The sequence below is a fragment of the Aptenodytes forsteri genome, unplaced genomic scaffold, assembly GCF_000699145.1.
Source record: "Aptenodytes forsteri isolate BGI_AS27 unplaced genomic scaffold, ASM69914v1 Scaffold297, whole genome shotgun sequence".
NCBI classification, from domain to species: Eukaryota; Metazoa; Chordata; class Aves; order Sphenisciformes; family Spheniscidae; genus Aptenodytes; species Aptenodytes forsteri.
Window position 1 is genome coordinate 213801 of NW_008796167.1, and position 16127 is coordinate 229927.

Consider the following 16127-nt stretch of genomic DNA (forward strand, 5'->3'; position numbering starts at 1 on the left):
GGGCGCAGTCGGGGAGCGGAGCGCAGCAGCAGCCATGCCGGTGGACCTGGGGCTGTGGAGCGGGCCGCTGAGCCTCACCGAGGGGGCGCAGACGCCCGCGCAGCCGCTGCGGGTCAAGTATGGCTCCGTGGAGATAGACGAGCTGGGCAAGGTGCTCACACCCACTCAGGTGAGCAGGGCTCGGCCCCGCGTTTGGGGGTGTGGCAAAATGGCGGGAGGCGGCCGGGCCTCTTGCGCCTTCGCTCTGGCAGCCCCCATCGGAGCCTCACCGGGTGCGGGGGGAAGAGAGAGGTGCCCTGCTTTGCCGTCGACTCTTGTACGGGGGCGGCGCGGTCAGGCCTGCCTCCGTGCCGCAGGAGAAATCACGGCGGCTCGCGTAGGCTGGGTGCGAGCTGGCACGAATGGCCTTGAACTCCTCGGGTGTTGCTGCCTGCGCTGGTCACGCGTGGCCTCCATGTGCGGTGCAGCTGGCTGGCGCAGGCTGCGTGGTGCAGGCAGCGGGGCTGGCTGCTCGTGCTAACGCCGTCATCCCTCCAGGTCCAGCATCGCCCCACCAGCATCGAGTGGGATGGCTGTGATCCCCAGAAGCTTTACACCCTGGTTCTCACAGACCCAGATGCTCCCAGTAGGAAGGACCCAAAGTTCAGGTAATGGGGGTGAGCAACTGCCTATCTTGCCTGGGGAAAATGGAGCATCTGTCTTGGTCGAGCAAAGGCTTAGAAGGAGGTTGGGAATGTGCTCTGCCTAAGGTGCAGCAGTGAGTCTGTGGCTTGGGGTAGAAACAGCGCCCTTGCGTCTCTCCTTGAGACAGGGACAGCACAGGGAGGAGCAGCTGCTTTTGCCAGGGGTGTTCAGAAGTCTGTTGTAGCTTGGAGAAGCACAGCATCTGCTGCTCGCTCTAATTTGGCATGTGTGTGAGTTGGAATTAGGTCTGTCTGTGCTAGCAGTGGAGTCTTAAACCTGGGACCAGCTCACCTTTCTCAAATCAGGCTCAGAAGCATATGGAATACCCACTCTTAGGGGTCAGGCTCTGGGTTTCCCAGAGCTGTAAGGCAGGATGACAGAGCTGGTTTTGACAGGCTCTGCATCCTGAAGGAGGCAGTACCTGCTCTAGGACTGGTGCTTTTTGTGTTTGGCAAACCAGGAGTGGCAGCTGCTAGCTTCAGTTACCCTGCACTGACAGCCTTACGGAAAAGCAGCAGCTTGGAGTAATGAAGGGTCTTAGCTGGGGCTGTGATGCAGCCTGATTGTTTTTTGCCTTCTCCTTTCAGGGAATGGCATCACTTCCTGGTGACCAACATGAAAGGCAACAATGTGGGGAGTGGGACTGTGCTGTCAGATTACGTCGGCTCCGGACCTCCCAAAGGAACAGGTCGGTACCTGGCTGCAGCAGTTCCCGTGCTCTGAGCACAGCGGTGCCGCGTGGATCAAATGCGGTGCACAGGAGAGGGTGGGGAGGCCTGCAGAAAACTGGCCACCTGCTTGGTGCGTGCCGTGCTGCGGAAACAACCCACGCAGGAATGCTTGCGGCTGCACGTAGCCATGGCCAGCGTGAGCATGTATCACCACTGTCCCCTTGCTGTCTGGTGGCAGGCCTGTGCTGTTCTGCCTGTAGCTGGTAGGCAGTGTTGCCCAGCAAGGGGAGCACTAGCTTAGGCGGGACACGAGCCATTCAAGCATATCTATCTAGTGCATCTTCTCTAAGCTCCTTTAGCTCCATCATGCTTAGCCTTCTTATTTCTGGAGAACAATAGTAGGAAGCGCCAGCACGTCCCAGGTGAGCACAGGCTTCTGTTTCCCTGTGCTCCTGGAGTCACTTCAGAACAAACCTTAAACCCAGGAATTGCAGGTGACTGGCACTTGTAACGCTGTCTCCTCCCCGCAGGGCTGCATGTCTTCTCTAAGCTCCTTTAGCTCCATCATGCTTAGCCTTCTTATTTCTGGAGAACAATAGTAGGAAGCGCCAGCACGTCCCAGGTGAGCACAGGCTTCTGTTTCCCTGTGCTCCTGGAGTCACTTCAGAACAAACCTTAAACCCAGGAATTGCAGGTGACTGGCACTTGTAACGCTGTCTCCTCCCCGCAGGGCTGCACCGCTATGTGTGGCTGGTGTATGAGCAGCCGAAGCAGCTGACCTGCAACGAGCCCATCCTCACTAATCGCTCTGGTGACAAACGAGGGAAGTTCAAGGTGACTTCTTTCCGCAGCAAGTATGAGCTGGGGGTGCCGGTGGCTGGCACTTGCTACCAGGCGGAGTGGGATGACTATGTGCCGAAGCTCTATGAGCAGCTGTCGGGGAAGTAGGGTGAGGGGACCTGAAGAAGCACTGTGCAGCACCTCCTGCATGCCTGGAGACCAGGCTGGTCAGAGCATGTCACTGTAGTTTTGTTTGATTAGTGAGTTGAACCCAACTGTTCCCGCACTGATCGCTGGAACTGTAACCCTGTCGCTGTCCCTGGCCTGAACCTGCTTCTGTGTCAGTGTGGTCCAGACCTGTGCTGTGCTTCGGCTGACTCCCATAGGTACAGGCAATCGCTAGCTAGATGAGCTTCTGACAAGGTGTCCTTGTGAGGGCCACCCCCTCCAGGCTGACCTGCTTAAGGGAAACCAAAGCCTTTGCGAATTAGTGTCACTTCAGAGTCTCTGCTGTGCTGAAATGGTATTATGTGGCAATGGTGTTAGTACAGAACCACTTCTGTGTAGTCTCCCCTTTCCAGGAGAGGAGAGGGCAGTCTAAGGGAAACTCCCCTTTGGCCAGTGCCTCCACTTCACTGAAGTGAACCACTAAAGTAGTGAAGGGATAGCTGGTAGGAGGCAGGGAAGCTAATTTATAGCACTACCTTCTGTTCTCTGTGGCCACTCAAAGCTGAGAGACCACTTCATTTTGTTCAAGTTCTGTTGTGACCTGATGTTAATGTGCTGTTTGCTCACAGTGCAATTAAAAACTTAACCAAGGTGGATGGTGTGGTTGTCTTCTTGGGGGACGAGGGGAGTGCTTACAGGAGCAGCGTGGTGTCATCGGGTTCCTTTCCTCCTCCTGCTGTGGAGGCTGGAGCCTCTGACAGGAGTTCCACCGCCCTGGCTGTGCTGCCTGAAATAAGGCTGATGCCGGAGGAACGCAGCTCAAAGCAGTCATGTCTTTCTATCCAACAACCTACCTTGTACAAAGTTAAATCTGCTCACCTCGAGGTGCAGCTTGCCGGCACAGTGAAGGTTCACAGCCAAGGGATTGCTGGCGGGCTGGCTTTAGAAATTCAGAGAGGACACTTCTTTTTCCAGGGTGTTTCTGAAGCCATCTCACTCATCACCAGCAGGGTAATTTATCCCCTGAAAACCTCCTGTCACCTGTTACCAGCCTTGACATTCCTCGCAGCTGATGGGGTCTGCCCTGTGCCTTGGCCAGCTGTGGGACAGCAGAGCCAGCTGTTAAGGAGCCCTTCCACCCCCTCTGACAGCCTCCCCGTGGCTGAGGGAGCCCAGTGCCTTTAGCCCATGTTTGGCAGCTGGCAGAGGAGCCAGTCCCATGGGATCTCCCCACACACCAAGCCTCAGGCGTGGTGCTCCCTGGAGGCCTCTGTCCCTCCACCCAGCAGGTGCTGCTCTGCAGGAGCCCACACCACCGCAGCTGAACCCCGATGGCGGATTTCAGCTCCCGTGAGAAGCATCGCCAGCTTTACTGACCTGAAGCCACTTCCCAGCCAAAGCTGCAGGGTCCCAAGTTGTTTTCCTGATCCTCCGACAGCTTGCAGTGAGGCCTGGCGGTGTCTCCTAAGCGCTTAAAGCGGAAAACGAAGCTTTGGTCCAGTCTGACATCTTTAAGAGGTTAAAAAGGATGAAGCCAATGTAATTCTACTTCACAGAACTAGAAGCCTTCCCCCTTTTTTAAACTACTTCCTTTCTCAAAGGTCTGCACCCAAGTGGTCTGAGAAACAGGTATCAAAAACCTCAACATGCTGCAGCAAGGCCCTGTAAAATTCAGAGTGACTGTTACTAAGAAAGGTGGTTGGTTTCTGCCCCAGGGTAGTTTTTCAACCCAGCCATTAAAACATTTAAAAGAGGACTGACAGTTTTTCAGGAAAACATCCCCAACTGAAGACTAAACGCATCGGGGGGGGTGTGCTTGAACAGCTGTACCGCACTGCGCTCGGCAAGGGCTGATCCACCTTGGGCCTTCTCAGGCTGCAAGCAGGACATAAAAAAATAAGCCACGACCCATTAGCCTGAAAACCTCCGCTGCCAAGAAAACCAGGGTTGGAACGAAGCCGAAGCCCCAGAGGTTCCTCCGGCCCCGCCAGCGCAGCCCCAGGCTGACGGACGGGGCCGGAGGGACACCTCACCCCTTCGTGCATCCGCAAGAGGTGTGCTGGAATGGGTCACCTCCCCTCTTCCCACAATGAGACAGCGAGGCGTTGTGATGAACACTTTTATTTACAAATATAATTAAAAGCTCTGACAGTTATTCATGCTCTTCCTTGGAACCTGAAAAATGTTTTTGTTGTTTTGTTGGTTTTTTCCTTTTTTTTTTTTTAAAGTGCATGCAAAAGAAGTAAAGCCTTTTTTTTTTATCTTTTTATTGTAAGAAAATACACAGTTTGAAAGTGTGAATAATGCAATATTTATGACCAAGATCATGGGGTTGGGGGTGGACTTGGGGGAGGAACAACAAAAAGGGCTGGGGATGATCTGACAGACAGCGTTGAACTCCAAGTACTGAACCGGAGAGTGGGGGGGGTGGCTGGGAGCAGGAGGGAGGGGGGGAAAGAAGTAAAAAAATTTTTGATCAGAGAAACAGTTAAAATACAATATGAAAATAAGTAAAAGCTCTCCTTAAATTCCTTCTATACACAAAATACACGATTTGACAAAGCCCAATTTGTGCTACTGGGATCCTGTGGGCTCATTTAAGTGTATTCACATTCTCTGCGACAGCAGAAAATGATTATGATACAATCAAGAATATGCCGAGGACCGAGGTCTCATCCCCGCCTCGCCTGGCATGGTTCTTCTAAAAATCACCAGATCTTCGCCCCGCCCCCTCCCCACCCCAAAAAAGTAATAATATGTCACCACTGATATGTACATCACGATTAAGTTTTTTTCTGTAAAATGTATCAAATTTTTCAATCTTTAATAAAATTTTTTTATTATTTAATTATTCCTGATGAATAAATACCAAAAAAATAAAAATAAAATAAAATTATGCAGCAGCTAGTTAAGGTAAGGCTGCGGATTTAGTCTCTCTCCCCCTGGGTTTGTAGGTATCATTTGATTATTATTTTTTTTGCTTGTACTTTCATTGATTGGTGGTAAAATGAGTGATTGCTCAAAAGCAACATACATCCACTTTTTTTTTTTTTCTCCATTAAAATTGTCTCCAAAGTTTTCACTGAAACATTTTTAATCATTGCACAGAGACATCAATACTGTGACATACTATGGAAAAGACCGCCAAGGAGCTGTCCTGCACCGGGACTTGACACAGGGGGAAAGGGGGCCCCTGATGGAGTAAGAATATACAGGCACTAGTCCGACACGATGTCAGTAAGAGAGACAGAAAGAGAGAGAGCACGCCCGTTAACATGGGGAATGTTGGTTTTGCAAGTTTTATCATTATTTTGTTTGCTTTTTGTCTTTTGTTTTTGAATGGCAAAGAAATTTAATCTCATCTATAGTCCTCCTTGGGGTACTCTAACGTGACCAAATTCCCAAAGCCCATTCGCAAGCTCTCCATGTCAAACGTTTCAATCTCTCGCTCCTGCCTTTCCAACAGAAACTTTATCCTCTCGCTGCGTTCCTTCTGGAGGGCGGCTAGCTCCTCTTCGATCTGAAAGAAGCACAGTCGGCAGCCCCTTAGCAGAGCACGACCGCCCCGGGTACGGCAGCTCCCGGCCGGGTGGCACCGGGTGCGCCGTGCCGACCCCACGTCCGAGGCGAGATCGACACGTGTAACCAGGTACCCCCCTGGCAGCCCACCCAAAACATACCTTTTGTTCAAGATGCGCCCTGCGCAGCGACACCCGTTGCTCCAGCTTCTGGAGTTCTCTTTCATGCTGTGCTTCTGTCTGCATCTTAATTTTGCTCTGGTATGCGTTGAGCAGCTCCATCTCCTGCTGGAGTTGCAGTCTCAGGGCTTGGCATTCTGCTTCTTGGGCCTCATCCAGCCGTAGCTGTAAGATCGTTGGGAAAACAACATTCAAACCTCCGCTAGTAATTTCTCTGCTCCGACACTACTGACATGCCGTTCTCCCTTCTCAAAGCCGGGGAGCCTTTGGTGCTGGTGGCAGAATGAGAAAGCAGGAAGGGCTTCATAAAACAGCTGCTTCCCCACTCACACATAGGCAGAAGCCTCAGAGAAAATCCAATTCTAAAACCCAGCATGCCAGGGGCAGCGGGGAAAGGATGCGTGTTCTGCGGGATGCTTATTACGAGAGGGGAAGTGCCGCCTGATGCGCTGTTTAAAACCATTGTTATAAACGCAACTGCATCGCTCACCATCCAGCGGCTAGGACAGGAAGAACGCAGCGTGCTGCAAGGACTGATGGCCCGACTGTACCCCACCTCCACGCACCTCGGTGAGGGACCCCCTGCCCAGGGACAGGAGGTGCCGGACGCTGCACCTACCGCTTGTGAGGCCATCATCTCGTTGATGCTCTGCTCATACTGCTCTGCCAGGATGGCGAGCTTCCTCGTCTGCTCGTCCTTCAGACTCTTCAAAATTGTCTTGTGCTCACTCTTTGGAGTTACTTCCAGCTGGTGATTCTTCAGTGCTTTGTACTGCTTAGTTTGCACTTTGCATGTGTCCTGGAACTGCTTTTTGATCTGCATTTCCATAGCCTGCCAAGGAAGGAACGGTGTGAAGAGCACAAAGAGCTCTGGGAATGGAGAGGTTATAGTACATCCAAATGGGCGGGTTGGTGAGAGACAGCCACAGTTCCCCTTGTGCTCTGCGCTGTCTCCTGCCCCTGTACCCGGGTAAGCGGGGTGTGCTTCACACATAGAGCGATCTAACGAGCAGCATCAGCTCAGGCCCTGCTTCAGCACTGACCACGGGCCTGGGCCAGGAACAGGATCCACTAAGCCCTCCACAGCCCAGGGCATTTCCATCTTCTACCCCTGCTTCCTGCAGGTCACCCAGCCCATCACCCTGCCGCCTGCCTCCCAAAAAGCGTTTGCTTTTTCAAGGCCTCCCATTTTGCTACCTCACCGAGGCCTCCACAAGCTGCCTCCCCCGCCTCGATCACGTGCTACATGGAGACTGCAGATCTGAGAACTAGCGAGGGTGTGACAAAGTGAATAAAAGCAATGTGCCTTTTTGGATGTTCAGAGGAGGAACACAAATCTCCCACAACAAGCAGCTCAGAGGTTTCTAATCAACCTGCAGCCAAACTGGGGCAGAGCACAGTGCTCAGCACACCCATGTTCTCTCTCTGTTGACTTTGAAAGCGAGGAAGCATCACCCAACCCCTTTCCAAATCGAGGTTTATAGGCTGACACCAGCAGGGGTCTGAAGCAAGCACAGCTCATCAGAAGCAAATTCTGTAACACTTTGCTAAGGACTAGCCTATTTTTACCCAGCAGCCTCAATTAGCACGGCACTTAAAGAAATCCTCAGTGAGCTCTTTGCTATAATAGCCCACAACTTTCTTACACCAGAGCAGCCCTGCACAAAGGAAAGGGATGCAAGGGAGAGCACACAGTGCTGGTGGAGAATGGTGGTTCTGCAGCACGGATGCTGCACAGAGGAGGCAGCAAGCACACAGACCAGCCTGCCTGGCAGGACAGAGGTTGGAAGAGGAGGAAGGAAAGCTTCCAGCACCTTCAGGTTCTTTGGTTGCTGCCGGAGCTCCATGAAATGCTTCCTGTGCAGCTCCCGCTCTCGCCGCTTGTTGTATTCCAGCTGGTTCTCGAGCTCAGTCTGGTGCTGCAGCCGGATCAGGTCCATTCGCAGCTTCTGCAGCGTGTGCAGCTGCCTGTACTCCAGCTCGCGCGTCGACTCGTCGTGCCGGATCAGCATGGCATGCTCCATTTCCTTCTGGGTCCGCTTCTTGTTTAACTCCTGCACAAGAGGACAGCAGAACACACAACAAAAGCTGAGGAGTGATCCTCTCTGCCCTGAGATTAGTAGTCGAGTTTGCGAGGCTGGGTGTCCTGGTCACTCCTCTAGACGACATCAAGGACTTCCATGTGCCACAGGGAAACACAAACCCAGCAGCATGACGGGAACGCTAACAAAGCGGCCACCTAGCATCCATCCATCCCCCTGTAACTTGTTCCTCTAGCAGCTCCTGGATCACCCAGGGAGTCTCCAGCAGGTGGCACTGGGACCACACGCAAGCCCTCTGCGACTGCTGAGAATCACAGAAGTTTTTAATAAATACATCCTGGGGCGCTCAGAGCTGGGGGGGTCTGGGCTGGGGTGACTGACAAAATCGGGGGCTCTTAAATTACCCTGAGCCCCTGCTAGGCACTGGGAGATGAGGCTTCTCTCGTATCACTTATACTAGAATGGCCAAAGCAGAGGTGAACAGCTCCAACACACCACTTCAGGTAAGAAAAAGAATTTAATCTACCACGGTGTACAGGTGGGTTTTGGCCCCAGGCACAGCACGTTTTTTAAAGTGAGGATACAGCCCAAGCCTCACACAATTTTGCAATGTGCACATAAGAGTTCCTGCGCATGGTGCCCTGCAGTCTAGGAAAACCTTCACTGCGTTACAAGCCAAGGAAGAGGAAGATACCGGATTCTCTCCCTGATTACTGCTAATATTTCTGTCTCAAGGTATCAGCAACAACCTGTGGAGCATGGTGCTGAATCCAGCTCAGTCAAGCAGTGATTACAGCTGTACCCCTTGCTGATATTTGGTGACCTTCACAGATGGTCTGCTGGTACGTCTCAGTTTCAGCTCACAGGTTTACAAACTCATCGCCGTGCTTCATGCTAGACTTAGGCACAGCAGGGAGCTGTACCCCTTGCTGATATTTGGTGACCTTCACAGATGGTCTGCTGGTACGTCTCAGTTTCAGCTCACACAGGTTTACACTCTTCGCCGTGCTTCGTGCTAGACTTAGACAGGCACAGCAGGGGCTGCCTCGCACTACACACAGTGCCCAGCACAGGGAGGGCCCAGTGTTGGCTCAGTCTAACGAGTTGCTGCAGTAGAAGCAAAAAAATCTAATTATTCTGAGTTATTGCTTGCATGTTGTAATCCTGTTGTAATTCTCAACATCAGCACCTGCAAAAAGGCATTTCAGCCTCTTTGGCTGTTACAACTGTGACAAGTTTAAGCCAGGAGGATGGGGAAGGAAACAGGGCCAGGTCTTGTCTCTTCATTCTTAGCCATAAGGATGTTGCACATGTTTACATTTAAGCAAAACTTGCACCTTGACAGCCAAGATCAAAAATTAGCTCTACTGGTGTGCTGAAATCATTTCCCACTTGCGCAAAGGCTGGCAGCACACTGAACAGACAGTACATCAGCCCATGCAGTGAGCTGTGGCACTTGTGCCTTCATCTTGGGACAGGACAGCCAGCCTCTCTTGTGCCCATTCCACACCTGATTTCAGTTCACACAGTGTGAGCAAACAGAGGCACTCCACTTCTCTCAAACACTTTCCAACTTGCACAAAAAGAACCTCTGTGGTTACTTAAAATAGCAAGAAAAAAACATTTTGAAAGTGTTATTTACTTCAGGTGTCTGATCCAGTGAATCTGAACTAGTTAGTAGGGATGTTGTTTTCAGGAAATAAACACTTAGATCACTCTGAAAATTAGGTCTCTTAAGAGCTTAAACGCAGGAGCTCAGAGGAGTGTTTCCTGGTTAAAATACTATGCTAGGTAACTGAATTCTGTTCTCATCCCTGCCACAGAGCTGAGACGCTGTGATAAGGGTGCCCAAGTCTTGACTTTTCACAGTCATTCATTTTCAGGGTGTCCAAGTTGAGATGTCTGGATGTGATTTGCAAAGCAGCTGAGCAGCCCCAGGCACATGTGAAGTCAAGGGCAGCAAAGCTCTGAACAGGTAAAATACAGGGCAATGTTAAGTATGCCAGAAAATTTGATGGTAGCAGAATAAGTAGAATCATAGTACATGATTATTAGAAATTTTTGACCACTCACTCGCTCTCAGCCTTTACTAAAATACCTTCTCATCTGATAGTCTTTATGCAAAAATAACATTCATGAAGAATTCATATACTATAGTGCTGACCACAGAAAAATCTACAAGTGATAATTCTTTCTCCAAAGTGGTATTTGACTACAGGCAGCCTGTAAGGCAAGGGTTAATAACTAATGAGGGAAAGCAAGATGTTGAATAGCTTCTCATTAACAAACTACCGCCCATTCTGTGCACTAATTTGAGCAGAGCCCAATGGAAAAGCAACATCTGATTATTTGAAGACAACCAGAATGCAGACACACAAGAAGACTGTATTTTTGGTATTTCTTACATTTATAGCATTTCATTCTGCAACATTAATATTGTTCTTTTAAGGTTATTACTGGTTTATCACACATATTTCAACGGTGTGAGTTTTCTTTAGCTGATGAGTAGAACTCCTCACGTGATGCTTTCGGCTATCCCACAGCTCTCCCACAGGTGGCCCTGGCACTCAACACGGCACAAACTGCCCCGTGCTGTGAAAGAAGCCCAACAGGATCCCCCAAAATCTAATGCCCAGGAGCTCAGATGAAGCATCTGACCCAGAGTGGGTGGCCCACATCATGTTTCTGTCTGCAAGTCAACTATGCCACCCCTCCTCAGTTAATAAAAGCAGCCACATCTGTGTGGAAAACTATTTCCCAAAACACGTTTCCTACGTTTTTCTCAGTTCTGTTTAGCAACTGGAAACATGAAGATCTAATGTCAGTCAGCAAACTGTTTCATGGACATGAAGCTAAAACAATTAAAGAAATGCTTGGGAAAGAAAGTGAAGAGTGCCATACTTCCCGAATGTTCTGCTGCTCCATCTCGTGCCGCTTGATCATCGTTTTTCTCTTGAAGAAACGGCAGTTTTTGTCATAGTAGAGTCTCTGCTGGCTGAGAAGATGGGCCTCCTCTTCAGCCTGTGTGTGCTGCAGGTTCTCTTTATGTTTGGATATTCTTTCTTGCTTCTCTTTCTTCGGCGTGCTGTGGTCCTCATTCATTTCCTGCATGCATACAGAGTCAAAAACAAGACTTCCCTTAGGATCACAGTGACACAGGACTTGGAGGACCTTCAGTCACTGGCTACTCCTCTGCCATTCAGCTCACAAAAGGACACCAAAATCCTGACTACACCACCAGGTACCAGCAGAATCAGACTCGTCACCTGGCCATGCCCAGCCCTACCGCCTCTAGAGTTGTATTATGACCCACCAAGAGGAGGAGGAAAAAGTGGCCATTAAACACAAACATCTCGGGGGCTAAACAGTGCAGCAATGAAAAGAGCAACACACCACTGCAGGGGAGGCTCTGGCTCTCCAGGAAAGAGAATGGGTCAAACCCCTTGGCTCCCTTCCCAGCTCTGCGCCTGTTTTGCAAAGGAGTCCAGCTTGGGCTTAAGTTCTATTTCAACAGGACTCATGCTCGATTCTCTATCAAATCAGATACCTAACAGGGCCCCCTTGCTATTCATTTTCTCACCTCTACATTCTTAACAGCAAAATTTTGCAATGTGGTGGGGACTCTGTACTTAAGTAATGCAATTTGGGATAGATAAGCTATATACTAAGTTACTTGTTTTTCTAATTCATATAAGCAATCACAGGGCTTTTAGTCAAGTGACATCTAAATGGCTGCTCTAACTGCTTACAGCTTTAGCAAAAAAACAGATGAGGAAAAAGGGGAAGAAGAATTCTCTATGAAGTCCCTTTTTCCCTCATCACCCTTGGCTACAAAGATTCTGCCCTACAGCAAATTGTGAAGGCACCTCTAGCACCCGTAGAGATTATTCTAGAAATGCTGCCAGATGCTCCCAGTTCCTGAAAGTTTACTTGCTGAGAATCTAAATTTGCTTCCAAGCATGACAGTATCCCTTAAACCCCTGGGCTGGCCCAGATTTATCAAAACGAAAGTCTAGCTAATGTTCATTCCACACCCCTTCAGCCCTGAAAATGATGGTTTCTTGCCTCTTTAATCTTTTCCTTGCAAAGCTTGTATTGTTTCTTCTGACTTTCTAAAAAGGTCGCCAGGTCTTTCTTTTGCTGAGCCAAAATCTGTTGCTGGAATTTCTTTTCATCTGCTGCAGCTGCCTTTGCCTGCAAGGCACAGAGAGAAAAAAAAAGAAAAAAAACCAAGCGTGAGGGAGCAGGTACTGAATCCAGCACAAATCAGTCTTCTGTTGTGTGCTTTTTGGTCTGTCGTTCTCCCATCACTGTGCTAGACAAAGCCATGAGCATTCAGCCACATAAAAGCTGCTTGCACAAAAACCCCGTAATACCCACATACACTTAAGAGTTTCCTCATGCTTCTCATCTCTCCACCAAAACCACCCCAGAGGCTAAAACCCCACTAGTTTACTATATGGATGAACGTGTTGACTTTTAAACAAACTAACAGCCGCAAGCTTTGTCACTGCCTCAGCCGTGAGGCAGAAGCTCCCTCCAAGGTCTCCACAGAGTTTGTCCATCTCTTTTAGCCGGCTGTCAGTAGCTACAGTATTGGTCGATGCCAATGGAGTGCCCATCATCCAGAAGGTTGACTTGTAGCTGTGAAGCTATTTCACAAAACTGGCTAGAGCAGCTCCAGACAGTAACCATACAGCGCACTTAAGAACATGGGTTTTAAGCAGTACTTCCACAGCCTTCTCCTAGAGATCTGGTACACACCTCTCCCTCCAATCCTCTTGTACAGCTAGGGAGCCTATAACTCACCTCTTTCTCCATCACAGCCACTTGCTTCTTGGCCAGCTTCTCCAGCTCAATGGACGAGTTGTTGGCATGCGTCTCCACCTCCTTCTGCAGCTTGAGGCGGTGCTCGTCCATCTCGGCCTTCAACTTGTTTTCCAGGGCGATCAGCTGCTTCTGGTGCTGGCGCCGCATCCGCTTATATCCTGACATCTGTTCCCGCAACTCGTTCTCCTGCTCATGCTCATGGATCTGTCTTGTAACCTGATGTCAGGAAAAGGGGAAGAAGTGCTACATGGCCTTCTTCACAGACCAGCTGTCTCCATATTAGCTGCTTACCTGTAAACCAGACCCTGCTTTGCTGTACTCTTAGAAATCAACTTTCAGGGAATGCTGTTCCAGGTTTCAGAGGGTGCTATTGTTTATTATCACAAACCAGGCATAACGTTTCTCTCTCTTGATTTCCACCCCCCCAATCTTTAATGAGAATGTTATGTGCGTTTCCACTAACACAGCAGAGAAATGTCATGTGATGAATAAAGGAAACAGCAGGTTACTTCTGGAAACAAAGGCGGCTGCTAGACAACCTTTTTCAGACACTGGACTCAAATCATGAGGGTGACACGGACTTACAAGACGGCATCCATTTTAAGAAACACCCCAACCCACCCATTCCTTCCTTCCTCCCCAATTCACCACTGTTCCAATTCAGTCCCTCAATACCTATTTTCTGCAACAAGTAGCCTCCTTCAAAATTTCTTCTTAAAATTCAAGAGGATGGCAGACTGAGCTCATTCCCTAACGGAACTGAAAGTTTTCTAACAAGGGAACACTGTTCTGGAACTGTGTGCTCTTAACAAGATTGATCAGATGGTCTAAGCAGATTTTAAACCTTGCTCAGCTGAAACAAACTCACAAGTTCCACATTCATTTCCATGCCTAAGTGCACGCATGTGAAAGGAGGAAAAAACTCCAGTAAGGTGTGCCAAAAATTTTCAGAAGAAAATGCAAATGGTAATGCTTCCATTTCAAAAGAAAAAAGTGTCCAAGACTGAGATTTTTATTTTTTATACAGTCCCAGGAACTTCACATATAAAGATCTGCTGATATTTTATGATAGACCTGGGAACCAAAAGCTGGAGCCCTCAGTACATGTGTAGAGCTGCAGTCCCTGATTCTGTACAAGGGGACCTCTCCCTTTCACACTTAACAAGTATGAAGCAAAGAGCTCAGCCCTTTGAAGGTGATCATTGAAGCTTTATGAACCAACAGTCCTTCCTGCAGTCTGCAGGAGCCCAGCCTTCCTGATGAATTTCTCCACAGCAGTCAAGAGAAAGAACTGGCACCTACTACAGTACTGCTGTCATTGGAAGGCTATTTTTCAGAGATCTTCAAAGTAAGTTCAGATATAGGATGGGATGCACCTACAGACCTGAGAAGGCTCAAGTTCAACAGAGGAAGAGCAGCTGCTTTACCAAGCAGCAAACCAAGCCCACTTGCTGGCAGCCCTGTGCTTCAGGACTAGTAGCTGATAGGAAGCAGCGATCAAGCAAGAGCTCCAAAATCAACAAGCAAGTTTAACAACACAACTGATGTGTTACCCAAGGCAGACAGCATGCTGCCACCTGTCTCAGCTCAAATGCCTACCAACACTTGGGAGGGGTGCGAAGAGGAGGTTAGGAAGAGCCTTGCACAGCCTTCACCTTGAAACAGATTAACAACAATTTACAGTAAATAGTTACCAACCAAGAAATTACAGCCAGAGTCCCAGCACAGAAACAAGATACGAAAGGATGAAGCTACTGAAGTGGACAGCCTCTGTTTTCCCCCCATCCCTTCCAAAGACAACCCCAGAAAGAAAATGAAACATCTAACTGCAAAGAAAACAAAGAACTAGTCTGACTACAGTGCTGTGCCAGACTCCATCACCAGGAAGTGATGATGGGGGGTTCACCACATTAGTGAAGTCAAACATCAACTACGAGGTAAGTGATGATGCATAAATCACATCCTCCTTGTACAAGGAATTTTGGGATGTTATTTAGAAGTTGACTAGATTAAATATATACTTACACCTCAGCAATTGGTGTAACATAGCAGCCTTCAAATGCTTCAGACAAGGTAATGAAACAGACCCAAGCCAGATACCAGGAATATGTGAGACTGTAGAAATGACTACAGAAACACAAACACAGGGCTAGCCCTGTGTATTGCTATAGTTCAAAAGGCTTTTTTTTTTTTTTTAAAGTGTAACAATGACAGCTATACTTTGCAGAAGTTGGTAAGCATTTGTAGGAACTTGCACATTTCAGTCAAGTTCAGCAAGAATAAGAACTCTGACAGAAGCTTCCAGGTAATGAAAGTTTCTCAGAGAAGTCAGCCAAGTAAGAGACAGATGTCAGGTAAGACAGGCAAAACCCCAACATTTCACATACGCCATTTACTACGTTAAATGATATATGACTTGCAGAGAACAGACTTGGTCAGGGACTTGCAGAGGCACAGAGATACGGTAACTACCACGCAGCAGTACCAGATCTTCCTAGATGTGCTATTTTTGAGGCCCAGCCTTTTTGTGAACAGTGGGACGTTCTGCACGGCACACTCCGTTCCAAGAAGTTGGCAGAACAAAGCAAACAGCAAGAGCATAAGAAAAAATGGATCTAAGAATCCACTAGCAATTTTGCCAGTCTCCCTTTGGTCTAATCTCTAATGAGATTTAGAACGTGCACTTATTTACAGAAAAAAAATCATCATTAAACTTTTATCCTTATTTTTTTTGCTGCCTCTGGGCACCCCATTTCCAGTTTTGCTCAGCTTGCCTCTATCAGGACAAGAATTCCATCTCTGAAAGATTTCACATTAGGTCTGGGATATTTATCGCCAACAATAGAATGCAACTACTAATTATAACACTAGCTGATAAAGCCTTCCAGTCACAGCAGAAGATGAGACATTAAAAAGTCAGAGGAAAACAAAACAAGCATTTCATTCCTAAAGACAAGAGAGAAGGAGAATGGTAGACTTGGTGGACATTTTGTAGATTTAATGTCTGCCTGCTCATGCTAAAGACCTCATTTATCACCATAATCTCTAATCAAGACCAACACTCTTCAGAACTCCAGCTTCGAAGACAAGGTCTCCAAATGGTGATCTCAGAGCATGGATGAAATTGTAAGAAATTAACATCGGTTACTGAATATGACCAGTTCAGTACCAGAGAAGTACTTCAGAGTAAGAATGTCAACACGTGAATGAATGAAGGATTATGGTTTTAAAGATGAAGCCCCTAATGAATGAAC

The 16127-nt window shown here is 48.5% G+C and overlaps 2 protein-coding genes across 3 annotated transcripts in view; one reads left to right on the forward strand and one right to left on the reverse strand.

Annotated features, from left to right (window-relative positions):
- The first annotated feature begins 6 nt into the window (after positions 1–6).
- PEBP1 (phosphatidylethanolamine binding protein 1) lies at positions 7–2683 on the forward strand. Its single transcript, XM_009287515.1, has 4 exons — positions 7–169; positions 538–647; positions 1272–1372; positions 2086–2683. The coding sequence occupies exons 1-4, from the start codon at positions 35–37 to the stop codon at positions 2301–2303; spliced, it is 564 nt and encodes a 187-aa protein (XP_009285790.1). The 5' UTR covers positions 7–34; the 3' UTR covers positions 2304–2683.
- A 2696-nt stretch (positions 2684–5379) lies between these two features.
- TAOK3 (TAO kinase 3) overlaps positions 5380–16127 on the reverse strand; it is a 44114-nt gene continuing 33366 nt past the window's right edge. For both annotated transcript variants that reach the window (XM_019474184.1, XM_019474185.1), the window contains 7 exons: positions 12853–13089; positions 12109–12237; positions 10945–11148; positions 7816–8055; positions 6621–6833; positions 5984–6166; positions 5380–5823 (listed from right to left, as the gene is read on the reverse strand). In XM_019474184.1, the coding sequence (XP_019329729.1) occupies positions 5662–5823; positions 5984–6166; positions 6621–6833; positions 7816–8055; positions 10945–11148; positions 12109–12237; positions 12853–13089 (1368 nt within the window). In that variant the 3' untranslated portion in view covers positions 5380–5661. The remainder of the gene's footprint in view (positions 5824–5983; positions 6167–6620; positions 6834–7815; positions 8056–10944; positions 11149–12108; positions 12238–12852; positions 13090–16127) is intronic.